This window comes from Rhamphochromis sp. 'chilingali' (genome assembly GCF_963969265.1).
Source record: "Rhamphochromis sp. 'chilingali' genome assembly, chromosome: 18".
NCBI lineage: Eukaryota > Metazoa > Chordata > Actinopteri > Cichliformes > Cichlidae > Rhamphochromis > Rhamphochromis sp. 'chilingali'.
The window spans coordinates 24,887,679-24,905,419 of record NC_137945.1 but is presented as its reverse complement, the minus strand read 5'-3'; the positions used below and the strand labels follow the sequence as shown (position 1 = coordinate 24,905,419).

The window sequence follows — 17,741 nt, the reverse complement described above, 5'->3', positions numbered from 1 at the left end:
AGAAAGAACATTTTCCCTTTTTATAAAGTCAAAAGGACTCAAATGGCTCGGATTTCACAGTTTTGATCTGTTTTCAATTACTCGGCCGGGCCGCGTACAGAAGAAAATGCTGAACAACTGAAATCTATGGAGGCAGTAGGTGTGGAGCGAGAGTGGGAGAGGAGAGGAAAAAGCAGAGGAACTGGAATGAGAGACAAGGGGAAAATGAAAAGAAAGAGGAGGACGAGTCCAGGGAGAGTGCAGAGTCCCAGAGAAACAATTGGATTAGACAAAGAGAGAGAAAGAGAGCTGTGCAGAGAGTCTTTGATAAATTGGCTGTTTATTTAGCTTTCGCTGTGAATGAGGCAGGGTGCGATGATGTGCTGTCTCCCCTGCATCCCTCCCTACGAGGTCGGGCTTTTTTGGCCCGAGCGCCCAGCGTGTTAAGGAGGTGCAATTGGCCATTCATTGCCAAAGGGTGGGACATCTTTCTGAGTCCTAATGGCTTTTGCAGCTGTGTCTCTCCCCGGCTCCCTCTGTCATCAAGTTTCATCCAACATCAAAAAGACACACCTTCCACTTGTCCCCCCCGCCCCAAAAAAAAAAGAAGTCAGCCCCTTGGGTCCTCATAAAGCTCCTGACTATCACTTTTGCCCCTGTTACTTGATGGTTTTCCCAGCATGTTCTTCAGGCTCTGCATGTGTAGCGACAGTCGCCGAGGCTTTCCAGACAACCTGAGAAAGCACATGTGTGTCTTAAAAGCATCACGGCTGTCACCAGCAGGCTTTGTTGCATGAGCAGCAAAGCAAGGCGCTGGCCTGAATTCAGCGTATCAGATAGATTCACTGCCAGCTGTGTCACTATATGCAGAAATTCCTTATAGCTGTAGTTTGTTTCTGTTCTTAGATCAGGGCAGCGTGTTGTTTGGGATCTTAGAAACATTCATGTGCATTTTTTCCTACTTGATCTTCTGATGATGTTTTTCACACATGCGTGCGTCTTATTCTCTAGAACACACTGGATTCTTCCTGTGATTGCTGCTGCACTGAAAGAGGAAAGCTAAATCTTCGCTAAGCGGGCTTTTTGTTGGGTTTTTTGTTGGGGTTTTTTGCCAAAAAGGCCTTTATAGGATGACGGCAGACATCATGCTTTCAACTTCTAAGGGTATATTCTACCTCTGACAATCTGTGTGTCAGACCTTTAAAGGTTCTCATTTATTCCTAACATAGTCCTCTGTTCCCTTTCAGGACCACTGGTTTTGGCGGGTGAAAGATAACTCTGTAATGCAGGGATACCCCATGCCCATCCGAATGTTCTGGAGAGGCCTGCCGCCCAAGATAGACGCAGTCTATGAGAACAGCGAGGGCAAGTTTGTCTTCTTCAAAGGTGAGTCCTTTACACTCCACCACCATCACTGTTTAGTAAAGCTGTTTTTCATTACAGGCAAAGCATCATAAAGCTTTTTATCTGATCCTGCAGTGCTGTAGCCCAGTTGCCTCCGTGCAGTCCCGGCTTGCAGTAGCTCCATGTCTGCTCTGTTATCCCTACAAGTCATCGTCTTGTATAAGCTGGACGCTCATTCCTCCTATATTCAATTTCCATGTGTGTATGTTGAAAATAGAGGGATTTTTTTATGCTATCATGCTCCCTCTGAGCACTGCAGAGTTTAGTGCAAGTCTGGGGAGGATTAAAGCAGTTGTTTTGCTTTGGTAGGAAAGTTTACCACAAACAGTTTTGCCTTTTAATAATGCATGTGTTGCATTTTTCTGCTCCAGTGATATATTTTCATATAAAATCGTCCACTGCAGTTAAACACAATCTGTATGCACAGGTCTAGGAAATCACTGGAACAGCATGTGCAAGGAGAGCCTCGCCGCTTGATGAGACGTGATTTTAATTGTTCTTCTTTCTTTTTTTTTTGCTTTGCTGAAAGATTTGTCTTCACATTCAAATCTAGACTGAGCCCCCAAAACACAGCTTTACGACTAATTATGTCTGAAGCTGCAAAGCCACTTAAAAGAAGCAGCAAACAAACACGGCCCTCGTATTTGCATACACACAGAGAGGACGGGAGGCAGGGAAAGGCGGGGAAGGAAGGGTGTTGATGAAAGGAGACGTAGGTAACAACGAAACTCTGCTGGGATGATAAAAAAAAAACTACAAATCTTCTCTCAAACTCGTTTCTATTTCCAACACCAAACAATTCCTGGAAATGCAGACTGCTGGTCCCGGGTGTGCCACGAGCTCTGCAAGTTTGATTTCGCTGCCTTCTCCTCCACCCTGCTCTTTACTGGGCAGCGGTGGAGTTAGAAAATTCATACTAACAGAATGCCTTTTTTCATTTGAACACATGCAGCTGATTTCCCAGAAGGCCTTGTTCTGACTGTCACCATTTGGAAGAAAAATTAGGAAGAAAGTCGGTCAGAAAGCAGAAGGCGGCACGTTAACTCCTCGTCTAACCAGGCGTTTTGAATATACTCTGAACAGCTCTCGTCTGATGAATTCTCTTAAAATACATCCACAGATGGGGACGTTGGAGTCTGCTTTGGCTGTCATGGCTGAGACACTGATTAGCTTAGTGCTTTTTGGGCAGGTCTGGAAACAGACACAGTATACATTAAGAGTGTGCTCTTCGTTCCTACGCCAATGTCAGTGTATTAGTTGTTTCCCTCGCTGAATTCTTCAGAGACGCAAGAAGTTCAGCATGAATTTTAAACGCATCAGTCGAACCGGGCCTGCTGTGTGGATTGCTAATCAGGCTATATGCCCTTACAGAATTACCATTCACAGTTTGGCAACACCATGCAGGCAGATTTAGAAGAAGAGTGTTTTACATGGAGAAATGTTGATTAATAAGAAGCTGTGTTGTGAATTGAAATTAAATTAATCAGATTAGCATAGGCTTTTGCAGCTTTACTCGGAGGCGCCCTGCATATGCACAGCACACATATAGGGGTATGTATCTTCCTCCTGGGAGGCAGGATCCAATCAGAGCTTGATTGAGGCTTTTGTGTCAGAGGACAGACAAAGCTACTCCCTACATCTAAATTATGCAGACATGGCTTATATTGTTTTATTTCAGATTAAGAGCAGAACAATACGCAGGCTCGGCTAATGTGGTAGGTTAAACTTGCATTTTTTCTAATGACCAGCAGGGGGCAACTTTTATCGTTGCAGAAAGAATAAAGGTTTGTAGAAATCTATGGGAAAATTATGACTTTGATTGATAGTTTCAAGTCTTTCTAAATATAACCTGATTTTCATTTGGCAACCCTATGGTCCCCTCCAGAGTCATAAAAGATCAGTGACACTCACCACTCGCTCATCACGTCCAATTTTAATCACTTAGAGATGATCAAAACTCTCACATTGAACTCGAGCTGTAGGCTGGACCAGTATTGGCGTGTACATTGAATTTTAAATTAAAAATGTCATTGAATTCACTCCCAACCAGTTTTGCCTGGTTCTGCTTTGTTCTTGTTTCTTCCTGTTAAAAGGGAGTTTTTTCCTCCCACTGTTTCCAAATGCTTGCTCAGAGGTTTTCTCCGTATTCTTGTAGGGTCTTATTTCAAGTTTGAGGTCATGGTGCTGGTTACAGTTATACACAGCCACAGGTATTTGGTATCCTGCTTATGTCTGGCTCTCTTCCTGTGTGGTATATTGTGTCAGTGCAGATATTCACGGTGGCCATGAGAGGTCAAATGCTCTGCAATTTAAGAAAACACCGGCAAATATAAACATGCTGCAAAAACACTCAAAACTTAACAGAAGTTTAATAAAGCAAAACAAAAGTAGAAAAAGTGTTTTTTTTATATAATACTCTACAGTAACGTATGTTTTCTATTAGCCACTTACTGTTAGCCACTTACTGTTAGCCACTTACTGTTAGCTTGTCACTTCTGCATCAGAGCTAGCTACCAAGTGTTGCAGCTAATGTTAACTCCATGAATTATATAAAGTTTTTATTAACATTTTTACTGTTTTTGGCTGTTCTTTGTAAAACTGTTGCCCCATGAAGAGGTTTTTGTATGTACTCGATAGCTAAATGCAGGATAAAATGTCTCAAACAAAGATATTTTCAGCAGCAGATTCTAATCTGAAACATTAAGTAGAGAAGAGGGGGCGGTATAATGAATTTAGGTATGAATGCTCATTGCCCCAGACGAAATAAAACATTTAGGACAGAGCATCTAATTTTAGCCAAAACATTAATACCCTGGCATTTTGGCTCTGAAAGGGTGAATGCTCGGGTCCTGAGCAGGAACTCTTCTAACACAGTGTAACCTTTTAGTACATTTACTGTTCCCTACCTTATAACACAGGGTTACAGATGGAGGTATCATGCAAAATAGCAGTCAGTTTACACTTCTGTTTTTTGTGAGAAATGGGGGTTATGTTTGGTTTATGTTCAGTAGTAGCAGTCAGCACGGTTCGTGCTCCATCGGCGCAGTTGTAGCAGTTTTTAGTTTTATGGGAGAATATCTGACAAACTTAGAATCTCCATAGGCTGTTTGTTGTACGTGGAAAAGCCTGCGATGATTTTTGCTTAAACGCCGTGTCGAAGAATACATTTCCAGATCTGAACGCGATGATTTCAAGCAGACATTAAAGCCACGGGGTCACACTGCACGTGCGTATGCATAATAAGTTAAGTACTCACAGGCGCATGTGTGGTTCCTGGTTTTCCCGTTTTTGTGTGTGGCCTGTGTAAAGAGGAGGCGTCTCCTTTTTGGAACAAATCTTCATCCTATATAACACTTTTCATACACTGTTGAGGGCAGGCGGGGGGGGATTAGTCGCTGCAGTGCAGCAGATGCCAGAGCCACCACTACATCAAAGCAGCCCTCACAGCTCTGAAGATGAAGCTCGACTTTTATGTGGAGGCCGATGCAAGTCGACTCCAATTTAAAAAAGAAAGCGAGAACGGAGAATCCCATTCTATGTGGGATTGGGGGGAAAAAAGAGTGAGAGAAGGGAAAGTTTGGGAGTTTTTTTATGAATCAATTTGAACTCATTCTTTCTGGGGACGGGTCACTATTAACCTCAGGGTGTGGCGTGTTAGCGTGGCGTATCAAGGCCGGGAGGAAGCGTGACCCACGGTGAGCGGAGCGCTGAGAGAGAATGACTTGAAATGACAGGAATTTCCTTTTGAGAAAAAAAGAGGCCGTTGCAGGTCTCGCCTTCCCATTTAACATTCAGCCAACACCCTGTCCTACTGTTCCTTCCACCTTTCCATCTCTAAGGTATCCGTATTGTTTAAATACTTTAGGGTGAAATGTCAGACATGGGGAATTTGTGAAGAAAATGAATGAGGCCAGATATTGCTGGGATTTTGCCTCCCTTATTTGACATCCATTTCCTGCATTTGTTAAAAAAAAGAAAGAAAGAAGTTGTGTGGTCATCTGTAAAGCTGACCCTGCAGAAATTCCATGTAGTGTTTCAGGCTGATTGGTGTTTAGTTAGACACCAGGGAGACGCGAGGATCCGGCTCTTTAAACACAGCCAGTTAATCGGATTCTGCAAACACGGTTTGAATCTTTGATTCTCTGTTTTTGTCTTAAAAACAAGCTTTAAAAAACTTCAATTTACTTATATTCATTGTCTTGAATGTTACAGAGTTTCAGAGGCGACTGAAGCGTACTGTGTGTGTGTCTGACATCTGCACATGTCACACACTCCTCCTTGTCAGCCCTTTTTTATGTTTTCCTCCAAACCCTGATTTATTTTTGTCAGCGCCGCGATTATTGAAAGAAATACTGTAAGTATTTTGCAGATATTAAACCGATGATTGCTCTTTTCCCGCTCATAAAACAGCAAACATTCATAGCCTCAGGCTCCGTTTCATTTGATTTAATCATAAAAAGGGAATAATAAAAACGCCATCTGCTCTGCCTTTGTCATTCCTACTCCTTCTTTCCCTTTTTCTTTTCTGCCACGTACCTCCCCCCACACACCCCAACACACATTTCCTCTTGACCCACCCTACGCCTCCACCATTGATGAAGAAATGCACTTCCTGGGGTCACGCGGTGTCAGAAATGTGCTGTTTAACCTAATTACTCCACAGGAAGGAGGCTGTAGAGAGGAAAAAATGGAGGCGAGGAACAAAGCAGAAAAAGATATATGGTTTTTAATATTTCAGCAACAATATCACAACCCAAGTATTTTCTTGGCTTCATGGATCCAGGAAACTTTTAAAAAATAAAGGTTTTAATTTGACTGTTTGGTTGCCAGTTTTCCCACAAGCTTTGCAGCTTTTTTCCTTTTATCACAGCTGAGCAGTTACCAGCTCAGTTTGCCAGCGCCAAAAAGTTCCCAGAGCACCTCTAAGCAAGGGCAAGGGGAGCTTGTCACCATTTCTGTTCCCTCTTTCAACAGTATCAGCATCAAATACAGTAATACAACGCAACAGGTTATTGCCTGCCGTGTGTTCAGTGCGTTTTGGGGTCTTTTGCCCCCCTGTATGGTAATCCCCACGGTTACTCGTCCTCCTTCTAATTTGTTTTCTCACTCTCTTTCTCGATATGCAGGAAAGCAGTTCTGGGTGTTTAAGGACACGGTGTTGCAGTCCGGATACCCCAAGGACATCTCCCAGTTTGCCCATGGCATGCCCTCACAGAGCATCGACACCGCCCTGTGGTGGGAGGATGTGGCCAAAACCTACTTCTTTAAAGGGGACAGGTGGGTACGAGTGGAGGTCTTAGATCAGTTCTGGACTTTCTTCCTTGAAAGCCGTGTGCAAATTTAGCCTGCAAAGGTCTCTTAAAAGCGAAGCGTATGATCTTAAATTGGTGGATATTTAGTATAACTAAACAAGAACGGGAAGAATGTTTTAAAGTAGCGTTTCTGATCTGACACAGAGTCGCTCTCAACCTGATTTCATTCGACACTTGTGCTAAAGAACCATCTGTAATATGTTGCTACAAAATCAGGTCAGCGACTCCTCTTAGAGGACGGTTCATTAGTTTTCTTTGTTTGTCTGCTGTCCCACATCATCAGGTTGAAAAAGGTTCAGGGAAAATGTGGGATAGAGTTAGATTTTCCCCATGCCTCTCACACCTGCTATGATAGGTATTATTTGAATTAACTCACTAGAGGAAGCTGACAGTGTGATAGTAAGATACTAGGTATACACATAAAATACCATCTGTTTCCATTTTCAGCCCTGTGTTCCTCTAGCCTTATAGTACCTGCTTTGTCTTCCCGTGGCTCATCCTTTGTTCCTGTTTAGGTACTGGCGCTACAATGAGGAAATGAGAATCATGGACCTTGGCTATCCTAAGCCTATCACAGTGTGGAGAGGTGTGCCTGAATCGCCACAGGGGGCCTTCGTGGACAAAGCCAATGGTACGATTTGTCCTGCACAATACTCTGGTTTGGCAAGCAAGTTGCAGTTCGTTTGCCAGGCTGCATTGATTTCAGATGGTCACTGGCAGGGTAGCATTGATTGAAATTTGCCCCACTTATTAAACTGAGTCTCAGTGTGTGGCACGCTTCCATACATGCAATACAGAGGGAAATGTTTTTTGCGTATTCCAAACAAAAAGCAGGTCAGATCATCCAGAAATACATTTTGTCCCTGTTTTTTATGAATTGTTTCACAAGAAAATATTGCGTAATCGGTCCATCCTGCTCTGAATGCCATAAGACCCAGTCGGAGCCGGACTATGGAAAGCAGAAAGGACAAGACCACCGCTGGGTGCTCATTCCGGTTTTAAGCCAACTGACTCTCTTCAGGCTTGGGTAGGCGGGATTAAAATCTCGCCGGGAGCTCAACGATAGGCCGCTCAGATGGCAAGGCTACAAAAATAATCTTTTCCCATTGGATGCACCGTGCCAGGTGGGTTTGGGGTCTGGTCTTGGCTGCAAGTCGTTTGGAAAAAACAGAGCAGGTGGTGTTGAAAGCTCGTGCCATCTGTGCCGAAGATCCCCCGCCAGACCTGTGGCTGGGCATTTCTGCCGGTGAGGCCAGGTGGAGCGGGCATCAATCAGAGCATGAAGGATGGACTGATATCCAAGCGGATGATGGCTGTTTGTGTATGTTTCTGCACGTAAATGTGTCGGCCTTCGTTTATTGAGAGAGCCGGCTGTTTGCCGAGACAGCGTGCCAAGTGGACCGCTCATAACACTGACCCAGATCGCCAGGCGTAATTGAGCACGCCACTGTAGCCCACGACAGTGTGTATGAGGCGGCACGTTTCGGAGCGGGGAGCCCAGGGCGACGTTGACCTGGTTCTAACCCACACAAGCTCAGCCTGTCTGACCTCTCATCTGCTCTCCCCCTCTGTGTCTCTCAGTGAATAGTTCTACTTGTTATGGAGCTGTATAGTTAGTCTTCATGTGGATCTTTCTATTTCTAACAAAAAACCCTTTTTCGCTTAATTTGGGTTAAATGTAGGAGAAAAGTGTGACAGAACCTGCCGCCAGATCAGAAAGAGGAGCATCCCGACAGTGGCTGTAATTCATCAGCTAATCACAATACTCAGCTGAGCTCTAAATACTAATTCAAAGAGCATTGTGTGGTTTGGCCTGTCTCACTATACGCGGCCAGGTTGTGAAGACAGAGCTCTGCCCGACAAGGTGATCAAGTCTCCCACTCGGCCAGGCCGGCCCCTCTTTCATCTAAAATCCCACCTTACGCTGTTTCATTTCCTCGCTCATACCATCTCCAACCGACACGTTGTTTAAAAAGTGCTGGCCTTCCTCGCCTGGAAACTTAGAACATTTCTTTCCTCATCTTCTTAGAGAGGAGTGCGCATAAATAACAAATGGGGAAACACAAAGTGTGAAAGGAGGCCAACGAGGGAGAGGAGAGCTCGAGGATTCAGCCAGGCTGTCCGGACCAGTTTTACACGGCACATTTTCCCAGTGAGCATTTGAGCGATGGTGGAGGCAAAGTTTGAAATGAACATATTGTGGGCATGGAACAACAAAAAAATAGTTTCTTTGTGTTTCATGATTTTTTTTTTCCATCGCTGGAGCCGTTGTGGAGAGGAGGGGTAAATTCTCACCTGAATGCACGGCGGCCGACTGCATTAGCGGATCTGTGCATCTTTGGGGGACGCTGGGACAGTCGCCCTCACGTCCCGTCACAAAATCGACCGTCGCTCTCGTGGCTTAGAAAGCGCCTTGTTTGCCAGTGACATTTGCTGCGCTTTTGTGTGAGCGTAGCTACGGGGCCTGACTCCCGCTCGGGTGTGTTTTCTCTTTCATGACCGGTATAATTAGTCCTGAGGGACAGGCACAGATATCCCAGCAGAACAACTGAACTGAAACCGAAACTGTGGCTCAGCATCAGAGCAGCACACACACTACTGGCTGGTTATCTTCATTTTGACTTCGCTTGAATAATTTTTTTCCTTTAAGATAAAAGGTGATTTCTTTTTTAAAGATTCAATTAGTAATAAATTCTTTGAACAGTTCGTGACTTTATTAAATACATGAAAGAGCTTCCTCCAAAGCAACAGTTGTGCCCGGTTACTTCAGTATATGTTAGCAGTAAAAATGATGCCTGACGTGTATCGATGAGGATCTAACAGCAAATGGCTTATAAGCTAGTAATGTGACGTATTCCTCACATTTTAGCACTCGCCCTAGCTGGTGACCTTTCCGTCAGCTGAATGAAATTGTTATCATTATATCCAGTTTGATGGCTTTTCGGTGACAGCTTAATGCACATTTTGACAGTACTGACAGAGCTGAGCATTAGCTGAAAACGTGCTAAATCACGCTTTAACAACTTTTGTGTGCGTGTGTCCTTGCTTCAGGTTTCACCTACTTCTACAAGGGGAAGGAGTACTGGAAGTTTAGCAACCAGTTCCTCAGAGTGGAACCGGGCTACCCGCGCTCCATCCTCAAGGACTTCATGGGCTGCGAGCTGACGCCCATCGACCCCGGCCGCCCACCGGCCGACGACGGCAACTCGGACGTGGTGATCGAGCTGGACAACGAGGCCAACACGGTGAAGGCCATCGCCATAGTGATCCCCTGCGTGCTCGCGCTGTGCCTGCTGGTGCTGGTCTACACCGTGGTGCAGTTCAAGAGGAAGGGCACGCCTCGCCACATACTGTACTGCAAACGCTCCATGCAGGAATGGGTTTGAATTTTTTTGGAGGGGGGTGGGGTTAAGAGACGAGAGGGCAGAGCTAGGGTGGGAGTTAAGAGGATTGTGGAAAAACAGTACAACAGCCCCCCACTTTTCACAGAGAGGAGGACGGTGGACACTGGACAGCTTTATGGGAAAAACAACAAGCCACGCCTCCTCCTCTTCGGCGATCGAAACTTTCGTGCAGACCTGCAGAACCAGCCGAGAAGTCTGACGTTGATCCCGCGTTTAAAAAAAGGCGACTCCCAGGACTTTAAGCTGACTTTCTCCAGCCCCCAGCCTTTTTAACAAACGGGGCCCAGAGGGACAGTTTGTGGAGGGGGATCTTTGTCGGATGTGACCTTCGATCCCGGTCCAAAAATAATGAGAAAAAAAAAAATCAACAAGAGGGTCAGCATCACTTTGTATCTCAGAAACTCGACTTCCTATCCCCGTCCTCTTTGTTTCTTTGCCTGACTGCTTTTCAGACGGAGGACTTTCAGGGGAACAAACTCTTCCCACAGGGCACTGCATTGTCAACTGTGTCATATCAGGTTGTTGATAAACAGCTTTCTATTTTCTGATCCGCGTGCCCCTCCCCTCCTCCAGCTTCAGACTGGGCTCAGAAAAATAAAAAATAAAAAAATAAGTCTCAGATAAACACAACTTTATTACGTAACCAATCATTCATCTGTTTTTTTGTTTGTTTTTTCTTTTTTTCTTCTTTTTTTTATTGGAATTCATGTGAGAAAAGAGGTCCTCACTGTTCCCTTTAAGACATCCCTGAAGAAGAGACCAAACAAAACCAAATAAAATCCATCTCTCTCCAAAGAGGATCACATTTTTCTTTCTTTCTTTCTTTAGTTCCTTCTTTCCCTTCTCTGGATCCTTGCAGCGATTACGAGTTGGGGGGAGCTCTGACTGTTGTGGCAGTCTGTTTGAGACACAGGGGCCAAATTATTCTGCAATATTTTAACTCGCCTTAATTATACATCATACTACTTGTGCTTGGTTTTGCTGTTCTTGGTGTTTTTCTTTTTTTTTTTTATTATTTTAATTTGTATACCGCTATTATTTCTTTTTGTTTCTTCTTCCTTTTTTTAAAGAAGCTGCTTAATTGCTTCTTGTGGTTGGTATTTTATGAATTTTATTACGTTACTCAGAATCCTCAGCACTGGCTTGCTGAGCCATTCTGGACAGATTAATACAGTAGGTCCAGCCTGTACTGAAAGTAATGTATTGTATACTAAAAAAAAAAGATGTTGGAAGGTTCTGGAGTAAAGCCACTATTTTTGTGTGTTAAGGTATTTGTTACTGTTAGTTTTGATATTTCCATAAGACAGGCTGACAGGAGTCTTGTTTCTGGATTTGTCCTTGGCCCATATTCCTCTGTTTTTGTTTGTTTGGGTTTTTTTATTTCTTTTTTGTGAATGGACTTAATTAAAAATAATGATAATAATAAAATCCTGTTGACTGCCTTGTTTGAGAGAGCTCACAGTTCCCAGAATGCTCTTGTCTGAAGACTGAAGTGAGACAGCAAGTCAAGATCAGTGCCTGTGTCAACGTGCATGCAAGCATTTACTGTACGACCCTATCGGTTCTGCTCAACATGGCTTTGACCCCCTTCCCTCCCATCGAGCCGAGGAGGAAGTTTTCTCTTAAAAATACTGTTTATGTTCACTTTTGTATCTTTTAAGTGTACCCCGGTCCCACCGCCTGCCTTCCTCCAGCTACAATTAAATCCGAGACAAACAAACTGTAAAAGATTTAAGTGGTACATTTGGGTGATTGGCAAGTCAAATTGGCCTGAACCAAACACGTAGTGTCATGGAGACATGACGGGTAGTCTTTGAATGTGTGTTTGTTTTCATGATCACATACTGTTTTTTTTTCTTTCTTTCCTGTTTTCTGGTCAAAACAACTTGGACATGTCACGATGACTTGTTTGTGTAAGACTTTGGGACAAGAGAAAAACATGTCCCGATTGAATGAATAAACTGATCAATATACATTGAAGAACCGCCTTCAAACTTTCTACTCGTTTTTTTAAACTCAGCAGGTAGACTGCATTTTGAAACCGTGTTAATTTTCATTCAGGCATCTAAATCCTTTTAGCTTTAGTGTTGTTTTTTTTATAGGGTTACATATCTTAAGATTATTGCAGACTCAATCTAAAGTGTGAAAGCTTCTTATGTTTTCTTGGTGAGCAAACGTAAAATATACAGTTTCAAAGTTTAATTAAATGTTTTGAAGGTTCAAGTTACACAGCGCTGTGGACCTGTCAAACACCCGCCCACACTAGTGAATGAACTTCTTATTGTATCACACAAATAAGATGTGTGTATGGTTGGTTAAAAAGTTGGAAAGGAGATGCAGTTTGTAGGGAAACTTGGCTTTCCCAATTTGGCACTTGGTCTGGTAGCTGGTTCATCTTACATCTTAACACCAGTCGGGCATCTTCTCCCTGTGAAGAGAAACAAAACTCCATCGTACCCACACACACCTCAGACTCTATGCCCTGTCCTTTGTGTCCAGTAATTTTCCACTACAGCCTTGTGATGTATGGGTGTGGCGTTTTCCTTCAACACTCTATATTATCCTGCAAAACATAAATGTGTGATAAAAGATTTTTAAAAAGGTAAATTGCCATCTTTAATGAAAGTTTCAGTACATTTAATCATAGTTTTTGTCCTCATGCATTCGCTTTTATTTTTATTTTCACCCTGCTTGAAACATTAAGTAAAAGGTATAGTGAGCATCGACACATACTGTTAATGAGGACATTTTTATTTATTTATTCGATATCCATCACAACAGAACGTCCTCTGTTTAAATCAGATATTAACGGCTTTCTGTTGCAATGTGATGAGTTAGTTTTTCATTACATTCATAGATCATTCACTTTGCCTCTGTACACCACTACAGTGGATTGTAAATCAGTCAGGTGTAGAAACAAAAGTTTTGTGATAAATGTTTAGTTTGTCATATTCATACCCTTTCTCATATCTTCCCAACCTCAAACTTAACGGGACCCTTGGCTCCCAAGCAGTCCTGTTCCATCATCAAAATTATATATCAGTGCAAAATCCTAGCAGAAAAACCTAGGCTAACTCAACACTTGGGTTTATTCTTAAAAAGAACGATGCACTAGCAAACACAGCAGCACCAAAAGGCCTGAAAGGCCAGAGAAGACAACTAAAAGTGCATGATGACAGAATTATTTCCACGGTTAGGAAAAGCAACTTCACAACATCTTACCAACTCAGCAAAGCACTCAAAGAGGCAGGCTTCATTAATTTAAATACACAGAGTTTAAAACAAGCAGCAAAATAGTATTTGTGTTCAAGATTAATTTTAAAAAGTCTTCAGGTAAGAGAGCATGTTATAGCATGCATGGCTACCAGTGGAAACAGGTTACTAGTGTTTAACGATGAGACTGCTGATAGAAGTAGGAGGCTGGATATATGAAGTGAAGGGCTATACTCTGCTCAGATTCAGCTAATGCTGCAAAACTGATCGGACAAGTCACAGTGCAGGTGAATGGTCCAAAGCATGCTACAAAAACAAATTCTTCAATGGCCAACAGAGCAGGCTTTTCTTCCACTTAATCGGTCAGTCTTACAATTCAGGATCACAAAAATGGTAAATGGACTTGTTCTTGTACAGTGCTTTTCTACTCTACATGACCACTCAAAGTGCTTTATGCAACATAAAGCACTTTGATATTTGGTATGCAGACTGGAGCAGCCAGGAATCAAACCACAAAACCTCCGACCTGCCCCAGGCTGGAGCCTATCCCAGCTGCCATAGAGCAAGAGGCAGGGTCAGCCCAGGACAGGTTGCCACTTTGTTGCAGAACATAAAGAACAGTCACAGTCCCAACTATGGGTAATCTACTAACCTAATGTCTTTGGACTGTGGAAGAAAGGCGGAGTAACCGAGGGGAACATGCAAACTCCACACCAAACGACTCAAACTCACGACCTTCGGTGCATATCGCCGAGCTGCTTTTCAGTTGCTAAATAGAAAACTATTAATTAAGTGCAGACCCACATGCAAGAAGCAACATAAGGTGGCAGAACATCTAAGGATGGAAACACAGGACTATGGGTCCTAGACCTTAGGCCATCATTGCCTGCAGAGGATTTTAATCCAAGTATTATGAATAATGCTTATATTTAAACTAATGTTAGTTTGTCTGATTATTTTTAAGCCTCTCAAAATGGTAAACAATGCATATAAAGGGTTGTAATTCCTAAACAGTCCAATTCAGTCTCTGCTTCAGAGTGTTACACCCTTGGACTTGTGTAACAAGCCACAGGGTGAAATGATCAGTTATGGTTTTACACTTCCTCTACACTTAAGTTTTTTATGGATTAAACAGGAAGATACAACTTATCTGCCGAGCTCTAAAAGTGCTTGGTTTTCTTAACGTTGGAGCACATAGTTGCCATCCCCAGTGTGTGTATCCTAAGCTAAACTAATCAGCTGCTGGTTAGAGCGGCATGATTGCGGACGCGAGGGCGATATCGAGCTCATCAAACTGACATGAAATATGACTGGGAGCGTTCACTGTGCCCTCCCACACGGTGCAGTCAGAGGGCTGACATACAGTAAATACAGGTATTGGCTCAGCCCACGGTGCACTCTACACTCCAGAGATTAAACTTAGCCATCGGCAGGAAAGATATACAAAAAGAAATAAAAAATAACACGCTCAGAGAAATGTGTGTGCGTGCTGATCTGGGCTCAGCAGGCCTCTGGTATTGTGCGCTGCTGTATTTTTATGTGGCATGATTAAAATCGGCTCTTTGGATGTGCAGTCCCAGAGGTGCAGCATTGGCATTTATTGCGGACTGAATGTGAAACAGGAGCCGCGTATGCCTCGATACTGTTTATTCTAGCTTCGCTGGGACACATTTGACATATAGTTACTGACAACAAAGTGGGTGAGGTCACGCCAGTTTACTGACTGTGGTCACGACTCCGAGTGTGGGTGTGTTTGATGAAATTACACTCTTAGGGAAAACCCTTCATCGGTTCTCGTCGTAGGCCTGTGCAATGGTGAAATTGCCTCTGCTGTTAGACAAAGGCATTATATGCTCAGCTATGTTTAGATTGGTGCTGTTTTTCTTTTCCGGAGGCTTTTAGTCATTGTCTCTGTAAATACAGACTTGGAGTATGTGTCCACGTCCCTGTTTGTGTTCTCCCTCAGATGGCCTGGGGTGTATTTAGTGTATGTACTTTCCTCTAGCAGCAATATAAGCTGTTCAGTCAGTCAGAAAGCTTCAAAGAAGTCTGTATGTGCAACACTACACACAGAGTGCTTCGTGTGCATTAAACATGTTGCATCTGTGCCTAGATCCCTCTCTGGTCTCCATGCTTGGTGTACAATGCAAGAGAGAGTGAATATGTGTTTGAGGGCATTTAGTCTCACAAGTGGAGCCTGGACGAAACCCCATGGGCTCACCAGGCTCCACTGCTCCTGCCAGGCTGAAACACGGGTGCTAAACTGACCTACGCTGGACCCAGCGTTTTTTTCAACAGTTCCATTTTTGGCAGCACTGCTTCTCCTCCTGCTGTCGGATTATTATAATGGGAACTGAATTCATGCTTTAACCCAAGTGCTTGTAATTCACCTCTTGATGGTTCATTCTAGGTTAAGGACCATATTTCCTAGTATTAGTGCAGAACAGGCAGCAGCTGAACGGAGCTTCTTGAAGGTCAGTCAGGATCAAGCTGTTGCTTTTAACTGGATGAAAAAGGTTAAAACACATAACTGCACACATGCACACGCAGATCAATGGCTGTTTACTTGTACTGTCTTGCAGCAGAAAGGCCAGCGCATCATCTATATTGAGAGAAAGCAAAAAACAAACATTGTGTGACTCTCCCTGTTTTCTGTTACGTGCTCGTTGGGTCTTTATGGGAGTTTGATGACATTTCCTCTATTTGTGTCTGTGAGACTTGTCAGCACCACCACTTCCTCCTCGACTCTCAGCTCACTCATTGTCAAAACCCACCGTTTGTTGAACCTCCCCCAAAATAAATGTACCAAACAGGCTTGTCAAGCATTGCAGTTTTATGTGTGTGGAGCCACTCCAGATAATTTGACGCCCTTTATTGAAAACCTTTTCGAGACCAGAAACACAGAAACAGCGAACGTATAAACAGTGTTTATCAGGCCTAGTGGAAGCTGTCATCATTAGCATGCGTATATAATTAGCTCGGTTATGAGGAGTTACTACCAGAGACAGGCATTCATATTTAGGGTTATAGATTACATACAAAAACAAACAAACTTGACTTCTACTGCCACACATACACAAACACACGTAAAACACTTGATCGTGGGTGGATGATTGGCCGTAAGGATGCTACCTGACACGATGTAGTGTTAATTCTGTTTTTTAAGCAAAAGATAAATACAGTGATGTGAAAGTATTTGCCTCTTCCTGAGTTTTGTGTATATTTGTCACACTTTTGAACAAATTTTAAGTAGACAATAACCAGAGTAAATGCAAAATGCAGATGAGAATTTTATTTATTATGGGTAAAAAAGTGATCCAAATCTCCCTTGCCCTTCAAACTCCAAACCAATAACTGCCGATAACCGGCAACGAGTCTTTCACATCACTGGGGACGAATTGTGACCCACTCTTCTTTGCAGCCTTCTTAGAGAGTTTTGAGGGTTTTGCTTTGGCATCACCTTAAATAAGACGATGAATGACCTGTTTAAGGTCATGCCAAAGCATCTCAGTTGGATTCCAATGTGGAATTTGACTAGATCTTTCCAACGCCTCATTATTTTATTATTTTATTTTGTTGTTTGTTTGTTTAGTCATTCAGTGTTGGACTTGCTTGTGTGTGCAAGTGCACTTGAGCTTCAGGACACGAACTGATGGCCGAGCCTTCTTAGAGAGTCAACCAGGTCCCGAAGTAGCAAAGCAGCCCCGACTCCACACACTATCACCACTGTGTTTGACTGTTGCTGTGCTGTTCTTTCTGTGAACTGCTGTGTTAGTTTGAGATCAGCAGCAACGGGAATTTTCATCTCATCAGTCCACAGAGTATTTTCCCAAAAGTCTCGGGATCATCAAGATGTGTTTTGGCAAATGTGAGACGAGGCTTTATGTTTGTTGTGGTCAGCAGGGGTTTTCTTCTTGCGACTCTCCCATGGATGCCATTTTTGCCCCGTCTCTTTCTTATTGTTGAATTCTGACCTTAACTGAGACACGTGAGGCCTGGAGGTCTTTAGATGATTCTGAGTTGTTTTGTAACCTCCTCTTGTGCTCTTGGAGTAATTTTAGCAGGTCGGCTACTGTTCCAGGTTTTCTCCATTAGTGGATAATGGCTCTCACTGTGGTTCATGAGTTACAAAGCCTTAGAACTGGCTTTTTTGGACCTTTTTCTCTACTGGTTCTTTGGACTGTGGCATGATCTGACTTTGTTATTTGGGTTACTGTTATTACCTTATCTAATCTAAGTCACTCTACATGGACAGCAACTAAAGGCACAAGTGCCATAAATCAGTTGCTCAGTAGGAATGAGAAGCCTGCTTTGGTCTACCAATGTGTAAAATCAGGCACTTGCTGTTTCAAATGTTATCACGAATATAAAGTGGTGATTCTGCTGCTGCAAGGACTGTAAGGTTGATACAGGAACAGGGAGCTTAACA

General features: G+C 43.2%; 1 protein-coding gene across 2 annotated transcripts in view; it reads left to right on the top strand.

Moving 5' to 3' along the window:
• mmp16a (matrix metallopeptidase 16a (membrane-inserted)) overlaps positions 1-10,470 on the top strand; it is a 75,151-nt gene extending 64,681 nt beyond the window's left edge. For both annotated transcript variants that reach the window (XM_080865209.1, XM_080865208.1), the window contains 4 exons: positions 1,227-1,365; positions 6,510-6,660; positions 7,211-7,326; positions 9,747-10,470. In XM_080865209.1, the coding sequence (XP_080721335.1) occupies positions 1,227-1,365; positions 6,510-6,660; positions 7,211-7,326; positions 9,747-10,081 (741 nt within the window). In that variant the 3' untranslated portion in view covers positions 10,082-10,470. The remainder of the gene's footprint in view (positions 1-1,226; positions 1,366-6,509; positions 6,661-7,210; positions 7,327-9,746) is intronic.
• Positions 10,471-17,741: the final 7,271 nt, after the last annotated feature.